Source organism: Trachymyrmex cornetzi, unplaced genomic scaffold (assembly GCF_001594075.2).
Source record: "Trachymyrmex cornetzi isolate Tcor2-1 unplaced genomic scaffold, Tcor1.1 scaffold11, whole genome shotgun sequence".
Lineage (NCBI taxonomy): Eukaryota > Metazoa > Arthropoda > Insecta > Hymenoptera > Formicidae > Trachymyrmex > Trachymyrmex cornetzi.
Window position 1 is genome coordinate 1282656 of NW_017295653.1, and position 16676 is coordinate 1299331.

The window sequence follows — 16676 nt, forward strand, 5'->3', positions numbered from 1 at the left end:
AGTTAGATCCAGACAGAGTAAATGAGCACAATCAAATACGAATAAATAACCAACGATAAGTGCTATACCGACGTGATGGCACTCATTGAAGTAAGTTGTTTATTCGTATTTGTTCGCGTTCGTTCACCTAGGGCTTCGTATTCACAATGCTAAAAACGAAAAATTGTGTGACATTCTAGAGCTATAAAGAATTTAATTGTTACTGAAGTCTTTGTGAATGTAAGAAATTGTTATTACTATTATTTATATTGTAAAATAATATATTATAGAATAACATTGTGTTACAGTATTATTAATTTTTATGAACTAGAATAATTTCAGTTATTATATAAAAACTGAATTTAATCTAAAATTAATAAAACTGAAATTTCTGAATATTTAAATCGTTACTCGTAAATGCTCGAATTCATATTATATCACATAAATATTCAGCATTATTTAACCAATATAGTATTTAATTAAAAGAAAATATAATTTATTACTATATCTTATATTTTGTTGCAAAAATCTAAAAAATGTTATTATTTAGAGACATTAAAAAAAACTGAGGAATTTTATCTTTACTGTAGAAATTTGTAAATCTCGCGAGTAATGAAATTATTATCGCATGGTATTTCATGTTCATTAGGTATATTTCATTAATATTAACAGATTTATTGAAGATACTGATGAAGTCGGTTATCAATATGCAAGCAATTTTTATTGACATATGTTAGAAAATTATCGTATACTTGACTTTGTGCCACGTTAGTCATGTAGACTAATAGACTAATATTGAAAGGTTGAGTAATGTCTTTGGTAAAAAAATCTTATTTTTCTAATGTTACTATTTCTTCTTTGCATTGCAGTAATAGTCACCTATTACAATCTGTTAATTACATATTAATATTAAAATCAATATGTGAAAAAAAATTAAAATGAACAATTTTGCATTGAAAATGTAATTACGCAACATGTACTCACTTTCCGTCAGTCATGCGTGATGTTTTCCATACGACGATAAAATTTATGCTGTGCAAAAAAAGAAAGACGAGATATAATGATGATAATAATATTGTGTAATGTTGAATGATGAAACGGGAGTTGCTTAAATTAAAATCTACTTTACATTTTTTACTCTTAATCTCGTAACGACGTTTTGATATCTGAAATACTGTGACATTTAAATGTCTGCTGTTTAAAATGATTTGGAAACTATATGAAATCGCGTAAATTCTGATCTAGTTGAATTCCCTCACTTAAAATAGAAATTTTGCGTGTAGTTCTAATTGAGAACCTTACTACTAAATATCATTGTTGTGTCAGAATTTGCATTAAATAAATGATTTAAATCTAAATAAATAAGCTTTATATTATCACGTAAATAATTAGAGACGTGAGAATTCATTGAATTTCTCATTTGAAGCGTATTGGAAGAATAAATTCTTAAAAATTTACGAATTACTCACGAAAGTTGAAAGTAAGTGTGATAAAGACTCATGTAATTATTATATCTAGTTTAAATTTTTTAACTATGTTAAATAACAGGTTATATGTTAATTTATATTTAAAACTCGAAATCTCGAGATTTCACATGGCTTTCCAAAGGAAAAATTTCTTATGCTAACAAAAATGCAAATTTGAGAATAAATATATATTTTAAGTAAAATATATAAGGAAAATTAGAATAAGAAATGAAAAGATCTTAAGATTTTTATTTTACGAAGTAACAAAAATTATCAAATATTGATAGTGTATGCTTCACGTTTTCTAGTATTATTCCATAATAAGTACAAGCATAAAAAAATATTCTTCTCTATTTACGTTATCGAGCATCATATGCTTGTACGATATTCGATAACGTCAAATAGAGCAGAATTTTTTTTTCAAGATAAGAGCAATAACGTCACTTTTTATTTCCCCGTGTCATAGATGAACAGTAAAACGTTAATCGTTTCCGTTATCATCATAACGACGGTGTACATTTATCGTAAAACGCAACGCGTATCCGCATATACATGTCACTTTTTTTTTCATTTTTTTCTTTTCATTCTCGCACGGTTTTGTTCTTTGATAAATGATTCTTTTTTGCAAAATAAATTAAGAGCGTTTGAATATATAAATATCCAAATATAAACTACTTGAATATAAAGAGATAAGTCTAACATAACTTTCTTTTTAAACGAGAATTATTACATTTGTTTTATTTTGCAATAAATTAGTTATATAATTTAGTCAGAGGGAATATATAAAAATGCATTTTTTATTCCGAAATTCAGGCAAATATTATTTCTATATTAAAATTAAAATTGCGAAAAATTTTTTTAATCACAAAAATCCTTTGGCATTTAATTTTGAAGTATACGAATTGAAATGTTTTATAAAATTTCCAAATGTTTTGAATTGTTTTTAACTTTTGCCTGACTGACCTGTAAGAAAATAAAAAATTAGGAAAATGTCGACTTAACTTTTGCATACAAGATTTTTTATTTTTGTATGTAGTAAACCAGTCGAGCATTACAGCAAATTTGCGATACATACTCAGTGACAAATTTTTTCCATAATTGTATTACAAATTTGAATTTTATAATACATTTTATAATGAATTAGTATTTGTTTGTTATTAAAATATTAAATAAATTGTTAGTATAAACAGACTAAGTTAACGTCAATTATTATACGAATACGAATCTTCTATTGGATCAGATTTTTACTTTGGTATTATTTTATAATGCGATTATTACACTTCGATAATCAATTTTAATTTGTTACTGATTATAAACACAACGTTTATGACTTTGTGATAAACGATTTCCGATTGCGCTAAATATATCTACCTGAGTTACGGTTTTACTCGTTTAAAATTGAAATTGCTATTTGCGCAGTGATGCCAATTTCTAACGGTTTTCCAGCTAGATCTAGCGTTTTTTAAAGGTTGCCTAGCTGCAAAATTTAAGAAATGCGGCTTTAAAAAAAATCCCGTCAGAATTACCGCTAGCCGCATTTCTTAAATTTTAGACAACCTCTAAAAAACGCTAGATCTAGCTGGAAAACCGCTAAATTGGCATCACTGTATTTGCGATAAAATAGTAGAATTAGAATTATTAAGTAATAAGATGGAAATATACCATTTTTTGCAGATAGTCACGCGTGAAAAATTTATCCCTTACAGAAAATATCTGTTTATTAATTCAAATTGTCGTTACATTAAAAGACGATCGCATTCCTTAAGCCTGATAAACGATAATCGTTGATGCATGTTGCGATTACACGTTGCTAAATTTTTCTCAATGTTTGAGAAGCATAAATCCAAGTCACAGTTTCTGTCAATCAAATAATGATCGATCGAATTATTATGCTTTTTTGAATATTGTGTTTGACTTGTTATATTTTTCTTAGAATAGAATTTACCCTGAAAATATAACAGTCGTGGGACAACATTGTATTTCGAAGAATTTTAATATAAATCTCTCTCATTCATTAATAAAACTACAATAGAGTATAAAATAAATTTGATCAATTTTACTGAAATGCATGGTAAAAATCTTCAAAATATTGTATTGTACCACAATCACCATATTTTCAGGATAAATTTTAAAAGAGAATTCTCTCCGTGTACTTTAGTATTATGTGTTATACTTACTTCCCTGGTAGAAATTTCATGCATTTTTTGAGCAGTTACTAAACAGTTACACCAACTTCTGTCTAGTAACTGAGAAGGAAAACTACTTAGGATCCCAATCAGGGTGTAACACTTTGTTTGCAATTACTGCATACAAAAGAGTTGCGTAAAATCTGAATCCATTTACTGAATAGAAACACAACAAATAATGGATATTAAATTGATTAAATAAGCAAGCCAGCTGCTCGTGAAATGGACAGAATAAAACTCTATCAAGTTCTTGTCCATTTCCTACTCAGTATTGACACAATTAATGAGAATACAGTAATATTAGGTAGTAACTAGATAGGTGTCTAGAAAAACTGCACACATTTCTACCAGAGTTATGTATTTATTTGTTATAATTTATTTTGATAAACATATTTTGATAAATTGATATTCGAATTTATGATCGTTTATGAAAATTGATGAACTATCATTTAGAAATGCTTGCAAAATATAACTCAAGATTGTCATAGAAAGTCATAAAGCCAAAAATTTAGTAAAATATGTAAATTTGATGTAATTCAAGAACAATTGCTACACTGAGAAAAATTTCCAGGCTTTATCCGTTCAAAAAGTAACAAACAGATATTTCCGATTGATTTTGATCGGATAGTCCTAAAATTTGATCGGATAGTCTTATAAATCCGATCAAAATCAATCGGAAATATTTGTTTGTTACTTTTTGAACGGACATTTTTCTCAGTGTATTAACAATTTAAAACATATTTAACATTTAATTTGTCAAAAAAATTTTGTTAAACTTTCTTTAAACCGATGTTTTATTATAAGTTCTTGACAAGAAAAAAGCAATTTCATATTTGTCGTTCGACAAAAGCCTTAAGCGAAACGCGACATGAAGTTTCTATAGAATTACGGGTTTATCTGACAGGTGGTCGCTCAGTTTAAACAGTTTGAAATATGGTTTTTCGCGGCAGTGTAAGAGCACAATAATCATCGCGAACTCGTCGGACGAGAAAATTATGTGGGTGTACGTGTAATTTCGTGTTTTCTCAGCTGGTTAAAGAGAGACGGACTGCACAACGTCACTATAAATGACTGAGCACAAAATACGCTTTCCGTGACATAATATGCAATCATTAAAATCGTGCCACGATTTAATGGTTGAGTCAACGATTACAATTAATTACTTATCGTGTCAGTTACGTCTCGACCGCTCGCTATAGCTCATTCATTATTAGTGTTTCTTAAAGCGTGGTGTATATTTTAAAAGCTTAGAGTTTCACTTTGAGAATTACTTTTAATGATAAAAATTATAAAACTGAAAACGAATAAGTGAGAGTTCGCCGTAAAAACAGTTCGTGAATTACAGTAGTAAGTAGAATTGAAAGTTTAAAATCGTAGAAAAGGATCGCAATAAATAAACAGCAGTATAATAGTGTTCATGAAATAGAAAGGTGAAAAATGAAAAACAGAATTATGTAATTAATAAATGAAATTATATGTTTTTTTAAATAAATGAAATATATTTTTTCTTTTTTTGAATATCACAATTGTGATATTTTTATCTCTGGAAACTGTTCTCGATAGTAAATTTAAACTAAGAGACTAATTTTCATACAAAAGAATAATAAAATCTTTATTTATATTTCTATTCTATTTCCAGTTAATGCGTAGAATTTAAAATAACTTTCTAAATAAGAAATATTTTGATTGCATAATTATTCAAGTATCCCAACTTCTTATTTAACACTAACTATTGCATAATTCTTAAGCATTCATCTCAACTTTTTGTTACATTCGAAAGTACTTGAAGATCGATGACATGACATGTATCATTGTAATAGATATAACGTCAATAATCGTCGTATTACGTCGTTCATGTGGCTAATGAAGAGTAATAAATTGTGATCGAGCGATTTATTGGTCGATATCAACATTCGATAAACATTTGGTGGACATTTTGTAAGAGTCATGGGTGTACCTTGTCCACACGAACATACAAGTGCACGAACTCATGCGTGATTCGGAGCCAAAATCTCGGAAATTGCGACGATTGGCGTGATATTTCGGCGCGTGAATGCACGCGTGAGTTCAACGACATTCACGCAACAACACGGTACAATACATGTCTGGTGACACGCGAATGTGTGAATGCCGAGGAGGGGTGATTGAGGAACAGATCAGAGAAAGGGACGATTACCATTGTTTACCGATGTACTCTGAGCTCTTTAAGACGGTGTGGACGAAGATAGGGCGGATGTGCAGCTACATCATTTGCGCCAAATCCTACCTCTCAGGTCAGTAAATAAGTATTAAAAAATTGCTGGATCTTTGATTGTGGATACCTTATCTTCGAAGATAATTAATCTCTATATTTAGATAATAATAAAAAGTGTCTCTTGATTTCATTATATTGAACTTTGCAGTAAATTAAATTAATAATTTCTTATCATATAAATTCTTAATTTTTCCAATGTACATGTATTTTATTTGATTTTCTCACATATAATTCGGTGTATCATACTTATATTTTTTAATTGTTTTTTAATTGTTTGGTATATTATAATTATATAATTTGACAATGGATAACGAAAAATAATTCTTTAAAGATTTTTATAAAAGATTTTATTTTATATATTATGTATAGCATACACGTATATACTTTAAACAAATTATAATTCGTATCTATAGCAATCATCTTCAATTTTTTGATAATTTTGTATATTTCTTGAAGACTAAACATTGCAAAATTTTGCTTTCATTTTTATTGAATAAACAGAGATGTGAAGTGTAAATTCATGAATCAATAAACACATAACTATCTCTGTTTTTATCTAACGTTTGGCATCAAATGTGCTTTAATTAAGAGTTTTATTTATCTAATCTAAAGATCATATTTGCCGTATTATCGTCTACTCGTTCAAATATTATCTCTTGATTTTATCAAGCTTTCTCAATTTTACATTAACGAATGTCGAATCAAATCGTTACTTTTTAATGCCTCATTAAAAGTAGAAAGTGCCACAAAATAGAAAAGGACGTTAAAATCAAAATATAGTATGTAAGGTATCGTTTATCAACAAATACTATTTATCTCAAGGAAAGTTTATAAAAATTCAGAGAATCACGTGTCTATAATTAGGGGTAAACGCATAGCATGTGCAAGAAACTTTTCATTTTGTGAAAACTTCAAAGCAGAAAGTGATATGCATTTTCTCTCTATCTCTCTTTTTTTTTAAAGTATAGTTGTTGATAAGTAATCATTGTGTGAATAAAGCTGCATTGTCAGCCCTGTTTCCTCAATGCAAGCAAAGAAAGAGGAGGCGCCTGTTTGTAGAAAGTAAGTGGAAAAACGAGTGAAAGTGACGGAAGGCATCTTCAATAACAGGAAAATTCGCGTATTTTCTTCGAAATTCGCGGCAGCAAGATGTAGAAAAGGCGTGATAAATCGTGTTTAAGATGTTTCACAATAATGTTCATTCATAGGGATTAAAAAATATATACACAATATATGATCTCAATCAGGATCTGAAATACAAAATCGATCTAAATAGGTTCTATTAATTACTCTATCTGTAAAGATTGGAGAGAAAGAGAGAGAGAGAGAGAGAGGGGGGGGGGAGTGAGAGAGAGGAGGGGTATGTCTAATGTAATAATGATAATACTGCTCAACAAAACAGTACACAAGAACAAAGATAATTGTCTTCTATAGTTTTATCAGCGTTCATAAACCTACAAGATACGATTAATCTTGTTTTTATGCTTAAAAAAATCATTTCTTGTTGAACAATATAATATAATATAAAATTACGTAAAATTAATGTAAAATTTTACAGTATACACATACTCATAGATTTTTAGTAATAATAATGAAATGTTTTTGTTCAAAAACTGGAGTTACTTCTTAATTAGAACAGCACAACCGAAATTGAGCCTTTGCTCTTTCGGATGTGCAAAGGAACGCTATCCGAGTCATTTTCTGTAGAACGCGAACATTACGTCGATTATTACGAAAACAATTTAGCACGGAAGAGAAACCGACCGATCGGCATTTAGGATAATAGTACCTTCGGGAGAAGTATCTGGCTACATTTACGGACACTTTTCGAAAGAGCTCTCGCACGATCGATATTACTCGTCAGCATATTATTTTGGTCTGTGGTTTCTTTTACTATCCGCTAGTCTATCGATATGGCTCGCATATATGGTTAGTTGGCAATAAATCAGTATATTCCCAAATTGACTTCAAGCTAGATCTGTATTTTATTGCCTAGATCTAGAATTACTTGTATACAAGACCTTTCCGGGTTTTACGATTTTTGTAAATTAAATGCAACTAATTTATCTTAATTTTTTTTTATATCTAAACAGATCTTTAAGAAATGTTTTATTAAAAAAGATACGTTTATCGAAAATATTTCTTAATTTGTAATTTTAAATATATTTTTTAATTCGCGAGAGAGAGAGAGAGAGAGAGAGAGAGAGAGAGAGAGAGAGAGAGAGAGAGATCTATTTTTTATATTTCTTTTATAAACAGTTCGAAAAATACGATTCAATAAATTGTTTCCATCTTGCGTTCATTTTCCAATTCTATTGGAGATCAAGTCTATTTACGTGTTTTCGACTTAAAACCTGTTTATCCGTTTTGATTCCGCTCAGCGGAACAATCGCGCGATTATATATAACATCGATAGCGCGCGACTGCGTAAACTCGCGAACATTTTGCAATTGTAATTCACGAGCTTGTACCTCGGACACGTAGATTGGATATTTGCGCACCAATAACGGTATAAGGTGATTCTAAAGCGCTAGACCGAGCGGAATTGCCGATTCGTGCGAAAGCGCTGCCGGAAAAAATGACTGTTAACAAAGTGATAGCTGCTAGGCGGATGCACTTTCACTCTTCGTCGATAATGAGTTTCCCGCGCAGATCTGTCCGTTTGATCAAAAAGCATCTTCCGTGCATCTTTTGCACACGCTACATTCTATTGTTCGAATTGAACGCATTTACATAAATATCAACAGAGATATCAATAGAATCGCCAGAAGTCGTTTCATAAATTCTTGATTTATAAAATCGATTTGTCCTCCATTAAAATTTTATGGGAGATTATAATTTATCGCTGAATGTTAATTTTTAACATCAAATCGCTAAATGTGATTATATGTTTTAATTTCTCTCTTCCTCTCTTCTTTATTAAGATGGAATTCAGTTAAAAATTAATAAATTTATCCTTTAAAAATTTAATTTATCAAAACCTTTTAATAAAAAAAAAAATAAATATGTAATTGACGTTATTTTTCCTAACTCATTTCTAACATTCCAATGATTGTAAAAAGATAAATAATTTATTAATTAAAAGTGAGAGATATTTGTGTGCCAGCATCTTTAACGTATCAAGTGTATAGAAACTTTTTTTACGCGTTTCTATGAAGTATGTATCAAATTGTAATAAATTACAACGAGTAGAGGTTTAAATAAGAGTGAAAGTATGGACGTAACCGCAAATCACGGATATTTCTAACGCAGAAACTATCGCTTCTAACTATTTTTACTGATTATGAGTGAAAAAATGTCGCATTGTCAAGCCGCGAACCCACGCTGTGGTCGTTAACTTTCGCTCTGTAGCGCGTACTTCCGCTAAATATTGTTCTTTGGCGGAAGTCGACCTATCTCTGACGGTAATGAATATCCTTTTGAAAACCGTTTCCTCAACGAATAAAATGACAATGAAAAATAAAAAAAATAGATAAAACGAATCCTTTCTGTCTCCTTATTTTAATGTTGGAAAATGTTTCCACTCTAAAAAAATAGCGAAAAAAAAGAAGTAAATGAAATGAGTCTTTTCTATCTCATTGTTTTTATTTTTAGCATTTATTTTATATATGTAGAGTGGAATTAAAGTGTAACTAATGTTTTATATAGTCCATTAATTATAATGCTTAATAAATTTGCTAAATAAATATTGTAGCCTGAAAATAATTAGATGCAAGAGTCAAATATATCAATATTATATATAATAATTGTCATTTTTTCGGAAAAAATAGTCCTTACAATGTATAACGAATAGAAAGTGCGTCGTTTAAAGTCCACTCATCGTCTCTTACGTCATTCCACTTTAAATTTAGAAACACCAGAGATACAGATGAAAGGCACGCTAATGAATCACCCAGTGTACACGTGTAATAGAGTATGCATGCATTGTAATTACTAATATCAATGAAAAGGACGCGACAGAAAGAGACAGAAAAAGAGAGCTACTATTTATATTTCTCGTGACATATTTGAAACAAAAGCGAACTTGGGTGAGAGATCTAATCGGAACGAAAGTATCGGCACGCTTAGAATCGATACGCGTGGCTGTGCATGCCGATAATGGATTGGCGAATGTACGATCAGGTATATTCAACCACACATGTCGCACATACGCGCACGTAGTATGTGATGCATCGCGAGAACCCGACCACGCATTTCGAGAAACTGGGTTACAGTCCGTTGGGTTCACGGAGCCATCGACCTAGAACTCCTTTCCTTTTCGTCACTTCCGGTTTGGCATCTTTAGGATCGATATGCTTGCCGCCGGTTTTGTTAGATGGGTTCTTAATCGAGGTTTCCGATCGCGATCTTGACTTTTATTCATGTTCACGAACTGTCTTTTTTTATATCGCAAATAATACAGATCAATTGCGATATAATTTTTATTAAATAAATAAAAATTAAGCGAGCGAATAATCCAAATTTTCGAATAATTGTCTTCTATTTTTGTAAATGTATATAAAAGAGAAGTAAACAAAGATGAAGAGTTAGTTGAACTGAGATGAAAATTAAATTACATTGGTAGAAATCGACATATGTCTCTCGTTTCTTAAACTTGGAATTGATTAAAGGACAATGTTATACATACATATAAAATATTCATGAACTTAGAACAACTATACTCATTGCAACATATATATTGTAGCAACTAATCAAAGCAAAGCAGCAATTATAAATATATTTAGAATCTATTATAGCGCATTGTGCCATAAGAAAGGGACAATGTGTTTCTTTTATAAATATGTATAAGTATGTAAGCCGCCGCGATAAAACGCCGTTTCAGCATTTCCGTCTGAATGGTTCCACCGCGTAGAACCCACGTATGAAGAATATAAATCGTTCTTTGCCTTTGCTACGGTCTCAGAGTCACGCCAACTTGAAATCATACCTCACATGATGTACGCCTACGTATATCTTCTAAAAGATTCATTGTCGTGTGCGATGACATAAGTACACTTTGACGCCGCCGCTTCTATCAACTGCTAAAGTACATGAGTGCGTGTGTGTATATACACGTGTGTAATGTCGCAAAAGCGCATAGAATGTGTGTGAATTCTGAATGATATGCGTCACAAAGTTCCGCGCTTTACGTCAATACCGAGATGTGTTGGCGAGATACATTCTCATTCAAATTGCATGCCATTGAGCAGATGAGCCGAAATTTGCAGAACATTTTGATGCATCTATTTGTGGAACTATTAACTGAATCTACATTATTTTTAAACATTTTTTTTAGTCAAATGTTTTAACTAATTGTAAGCTTTAATCTTAAATTTACTTTAAATTAATTGGATTTCCATTTTTAAACATTCTTTTAATTTTTAGCTTTGAATATTTTATTAAGTTTTAAATTAAAAAGTTTGGTAAATAAAATAAATATGACTTTACTATCTGTTTGTATCGTTGAAATGTAATTTGCGAAAAGTTTATTTTCCACGAAAGTTTACATTTGAGAGGCTGGAGAATAATTAGAGGCTAGAGAGTAAACTTCTGTGGCAAAAATAGACATCCTCTTTTGACGATAATTTTAGCGAAATTTCAGTAAAAAGAAAATTCTGTGTTTTATGATATCCTCCAGTGTGTGCTTCTAGGATCAGGCGAGTATTTCTACTTTTTCCCCTCTTTACTTTATGATTTTATCATCGCACGAATCATTCTAACGCGGTTGCCTTTTTTCATCCAAGAATCATTCAGGCAAACCGCAGTAGTTTTCAGCGGAACCTTATTTTTGGCTTTAAATCTTCCGGAACGCGACGCGAGCGGTTGGAGATTATCGCGCTGTGTGTATTCTGGCATGCGGAACGTTCTTGTCTGGCAGAATGCCCATCGTTACGCGGGGTGTCGCGTCCATCCACCAGTACGGATCAGCTAACTCCAAAGTGCTAGGTTAGTCTCGTTGGAACAAAGATGAGACGAGAAATCAAAAGCGAGAATTGTAATTAGATTTGCAACCTTTATTTTCCGCTGAGTGATCACGAATCTTAGTTCGTTTAAAGTGGATCCTTTTTAATTGCGGTGATTTTTAGCGCCACCGCTGTGCTAGATTTATATAGGGTGTTAGCTGATATCCCGTGAAAAATGATGACCTTTCCTGAAAATGTTTCCTCCGAGAACTCTGCGACAAATGATGGTCTTAAATTATCAGTTAAATGAGGTTATTCTTGAAAAGTAGGTAATTTTAAGTTTTATTATCTTACAAAAAACGTAAGAAATAATATAATTATTGTCTTTATTATGTAATATATTATACAAGAATATCTCTTTGTAAATTACTAACATTTGAAAAATATTGAAAACGCTGGTTTTATTCATATCTGGTGTTTATAGAGGAAATATTTCGTTTCGCCAGGATTATTCAGATACACTTTTATTCAATTTATTTTCCATTGAATTTGCAGTAAACGAATGGTTTGCAAAAAACATTTTTCTATTTGTTACGCACGTTATTTGTCGCGGACGGCAAATATCACGTGACTTTTTTAATAAGCCACTGGTGCGTGAACGAAATAATGATTTTACAAACGAGTCGATTTGTTATCCCTGCGATTTTTCACATGGTAGCTTTTCACAAAATGGACGATGGTAAGCGAGAAAATAATTGCGAACGATCTACATTTCCGTGTAGTGAATAAGCGCTAAAACGGAATGGGTGTCTATATCGATGGACGCATATAATCATTAGTGCGATTGCGGTTTCCATCGTTTATTTATGAAAATTCTGACGTCTCGTTTGCTCAATTTGTCGCTTGCATAGCGAACCGTCATAATCAGAATTAATCTCACATTCAGAACTGCAATTTTCATCTACAGAAAAAATAAATTGTTGCATAGAATCTCTTCTTTGATTTTTTATCTATATATATTATTTTATCTATATTTATCTATATATTACTGTTAAAATTATAAAATTTAAAATAGAACTGAAATAAAATTTATCTTAGTAATAAAAAGATTAAAATATTTGGAATTTTTATTAAATCTGTTTTTAAATTTTTTATTTAAAAATGAAGATAATAAGAAATGTATTATTGATATATGTATGGAATTATAGCAATTCTTATATTAACTGCTATTATTTTATTATTATGGTTATACAATTTACTATAAAAAAAAATATTAATATTGCGATACTAAAATACTTTTCTAATATTAAGATTAGAGCAGGACTGTTTATATGAATATATCAACTAGGCAAGAGAAAAATGCCAGATATATATTTACCTATATATAATATATATATGTATATACGTACAACTTTTTGTTGGCACATTATGAAGACATAAAAATATTATCGCGATGTACTTCGTGCGGTAAAAGAAAGAAAAAAGTACACGTTGATGACGTCGTGGTAAAGTAACTTTCGCAGTTTTTTCCCGCAATACTTTCGCTTCCTCCGAACTTCTGGTTTAGTGGCTTCACACACGCAGACGAGATATGTGAACCTACGAGTACTCTTGCATCATTTTGCATGTTCTCGGTAAATACAGTTTAACGAAGGGAGTGAGCGATGAGGGAATGATAGATGTTACGTGGGTCGTTTGTTTGGTAAGCACAAACAAGTGTAGGAACACATACCGTTAATTATTCAATTTTCCGAGAGTTATTTATTCTGATTAGCGTGGTGACAAATCGGGAAGAGGAATAGGCGTCTTTAAAATGTGATAGAGCCAAATTGTCTACTAGAAACGATAGGATTAGATAAGATTTTTAAAGAATTTTGTAGAATCTAGATGAAAATAAACATTTCTGAGAGAAAGTAAAAACGCCTTCAATGCGTAATTAATATTACATTTGCTAGAAAGTGCATGAGGTACATAAGATTTCTCTTGTTTCTCCAAAATGTCGAGGGAAATGTTTTAACAGTTATAGTTCCGATTGAGTAACGACAGCAGTTAATCATACACTACGTCGAACTTCAACTGTATATTCGTTACCCTCTCATCTACTCTACGTATTCACCGAATTACCCAGCTAACTTCTGAATGCGCCGCATTTACATGTCTGTACTTCGCGACGTGTTAATTCTTGCGGATGGCATGGAAATCTGGAACAAAGAGACCGACCGCGTAACATGAGTTTCTCTTCGCTGTTTCCTCTTTGTAGTCTCTTTTTTCCCCTCTCTCTTTGAGTTATCCATCTGCTCCTTGTCTTCTCCAACTCTTCTCTGGAATCTAGGCTGTTACCGTGGCAACACAGGTACGGGACGCTGAAGACTTCACCGAAGGCCACCGGATAGAAGAGGGATGGAAGAAAAGATTCCTTCCTTCTCGCTCTTACAGCTTTCGTATGTCTTACTGTCCTTCTTCAGCCATCTCCTCCCCATCTTCCGTCTCCGTCTCGCCGATCAGATGTTCGAAAAAATCAATAAGACTCTCCCTGCCGTCTCGTTCCATCGTCTTCTCTTTCTACGGCACGGTCCTCTTTATTTCTCCCTGTTCCTTTCTCTCTCGGCTCCAGTGCGACACTTTGCGTCACGCATTGAGAAGAGAGCCGCTACAACGAGAGGAAAGTGGCACGCGGGGAACAAAGGAGGTAGGATGACTCAGAAGGGTTGAATGCACACGTGGAACGCTTCGTTGAGGCCACCGAGTATCCGGCACAGCTGATCGCACGAACATGTAGGTACTCGATCTGCTCCTGCGCGACCCCACATCTCGAAAGCGAGCATCGATCCTCCGGTCGAAACCTTCCAACTTGAATACACGTTGCCACGAGCCGTCCTGAGAATATAATAGACAGATTATCTTGATGCCTCGAAAATTGAGATCTGGAATAACACATAATGCAGGATGGAAATGAGAGGGATCTCGATTTAACTGTAAACTCGGTTTTTCTTTAGTTAGAGATCAGGATGTTTACTATCCGAAAATACTTAGAATTTTCAAGCAGTTTCTTCTGCGTATCCTTGAAAATTAGGAATTTTCATGGAATTTTATCGGTATTTAAGAAAATTTTTGAAATCGTATTTTTAAATTCATATTTTGTCTCTTTCTGAAAGCATCATTTTTTTATTAATTTTTCTTGATAATATAAATATATGTAACGATAAGAATAATAAATTTGACTTCTTATATTTAACGTGAATTCAATAAAGTTATTTGATAAGGATTTCGTTATAGATTCAAGTATAGTTCAGAAATTCAGATAAAGCATACTTATCGTTTATCTCAATCGTACAATAGCGTTGCTTGTTCGACTTTCTGCTGAATTATTTCAGGAACTGAATTCCTCTACAAATAGCGTGTTTTGGCGAGCGAACGTAGAAAGCGAATCAAAGTTACAGATTACGCATCCGGAAAAAAGACAAAGAGAAACCTATAACGCTAATGGATAAATCTGTTTCCTGGCGAAATTAGGGTAATTAACAGACTAACCCAAAGGAGTGAATGCGAGTGAGTCAATGAGCGCGAAGAGAGTTTTAACTTTAAATCCGGTTCATTCTCCGGTGCCATTTACCGCCGTTGTACATTGTAGTAAACACGATTCTGTGTACGGGGACCGTGCATAGTTATCCTATGCTACAACCGTGTTGTGTATCGTGACTAACTGAAAGATACACGTTATATTCTCCGCCCAGCGTACGGTAATACTACCGCCTTCAGGAACGAACTGTGCTCCACGGTAGTCCTCGGTATAAGTTCGTAGCGGTTGTCTGACGGACCGGTGCGCTTAATTCCCACGGGCAGCAATGGGAAAGAAGCTATGCTTGACAATAACCGGCTACCGTTTTATTGGGTGTTCCAGAACTGTCGGAGGGTAGTCGCACAGCATTACTTCTTGCAAAGTTTTAACGCAAATTATCCTTAATAAAATACTTCTCGAGTTGAAAGCTGAAAACTATAGTCAGATATGCGAATTAAGCTCTGCCATTGCAAAAAATATTATCCATGTCACTGTCTTAAATTGAATTTTCTTTTAAATAAATTCTAATTTAATGTCTGAAATACGAATTAATGAAATTTAGAAAGTTGAGAGAAACGATGGCTTGTATCATTTTTTCTCTATATAACTAGTTATAAGTTGTGCGACCAAAGTTGCGAGCAAAGTTAGAATTATATTAATTAAAAAGAGGATTCAAAATTTGTGTGTGCGTGTGGGTGTGTATTTACTTTGAACTTTTGTTATGGATTTTTTAAAAATAGAAAAATGGAAACTGATCCCAAATACGCAGATAATTTTTTTTTAAATTTTTCTATCATGATTTAACTGGTCCCAGTTCAGACGTTTATTTACACAACTTGTATATTTCGTTAAGCGCTTTAAATCCTGTTATTCTTGTTGAGTCTACCTTTCACTCGATGACGACTTTGTATATTCAAGGGAATATTATTCTATTGACTCACTTATCATCTTCTGTCTTAACGGCTATTAGTAGGATGACTTGTGCTATTGATCCCGTTAGTCAATTTTATATAATAATTTTAACTGCGGTCAAATATCCAATTTGATTTACGCAAGTGTAATTTGTCGTTTCTAGAATGAGAAAATTGAAATTAGTAATTTGAAATTCTTTGAAAAGTTAGATTTTGACGATAAAATTAATAAATATTACGATAATATTTGAAAAATACACAATTTCTGTTTATATTTTTTATATTAAATGCTAAATTAATTTTTATCTTTTTTTAAATCATTTAAAAGATAGTTGTATGTCTTCATACTAATTGTATTTTTAAAGAAAGATGAGATATGCACAAACATTAAATAGATTCAGATTATATCATTCCTTTGTAATATATATATATATATATA

At 31.9% G+C, this 16676-nt stretch overlaps 1 protein-coding gene across 5 annotated transcripts in view; it reads left to right on the forward strand.

Annotated features, from left to right (window-relative positions):
• Positions 1-16676, forward strand: part of trc (Serine/threonine-protein kinase tricornered) — a 154577-nt gene that overhangs the window by 84956 nt on the left and 52945 nt on the right. The window contains exon 1 of one of the 5 annotated variants that reach the window (XM_018509934.1): positions 5470-5904. The exons of the other annotated variants lie outside the window; for them this stretch is intronic. Within the exon in view, the coding sequence (XP_018365436.1) occupies positions 5733-5904 (172 nt within the window). The 5' untranslated portion in view covers positions 5470-5732. Of the gene's footprint in view, positions 1-5469; positions 5905-16676 lie in introns of those variants that run through there. 5 annotated transcript variants of the gene reach the window in all.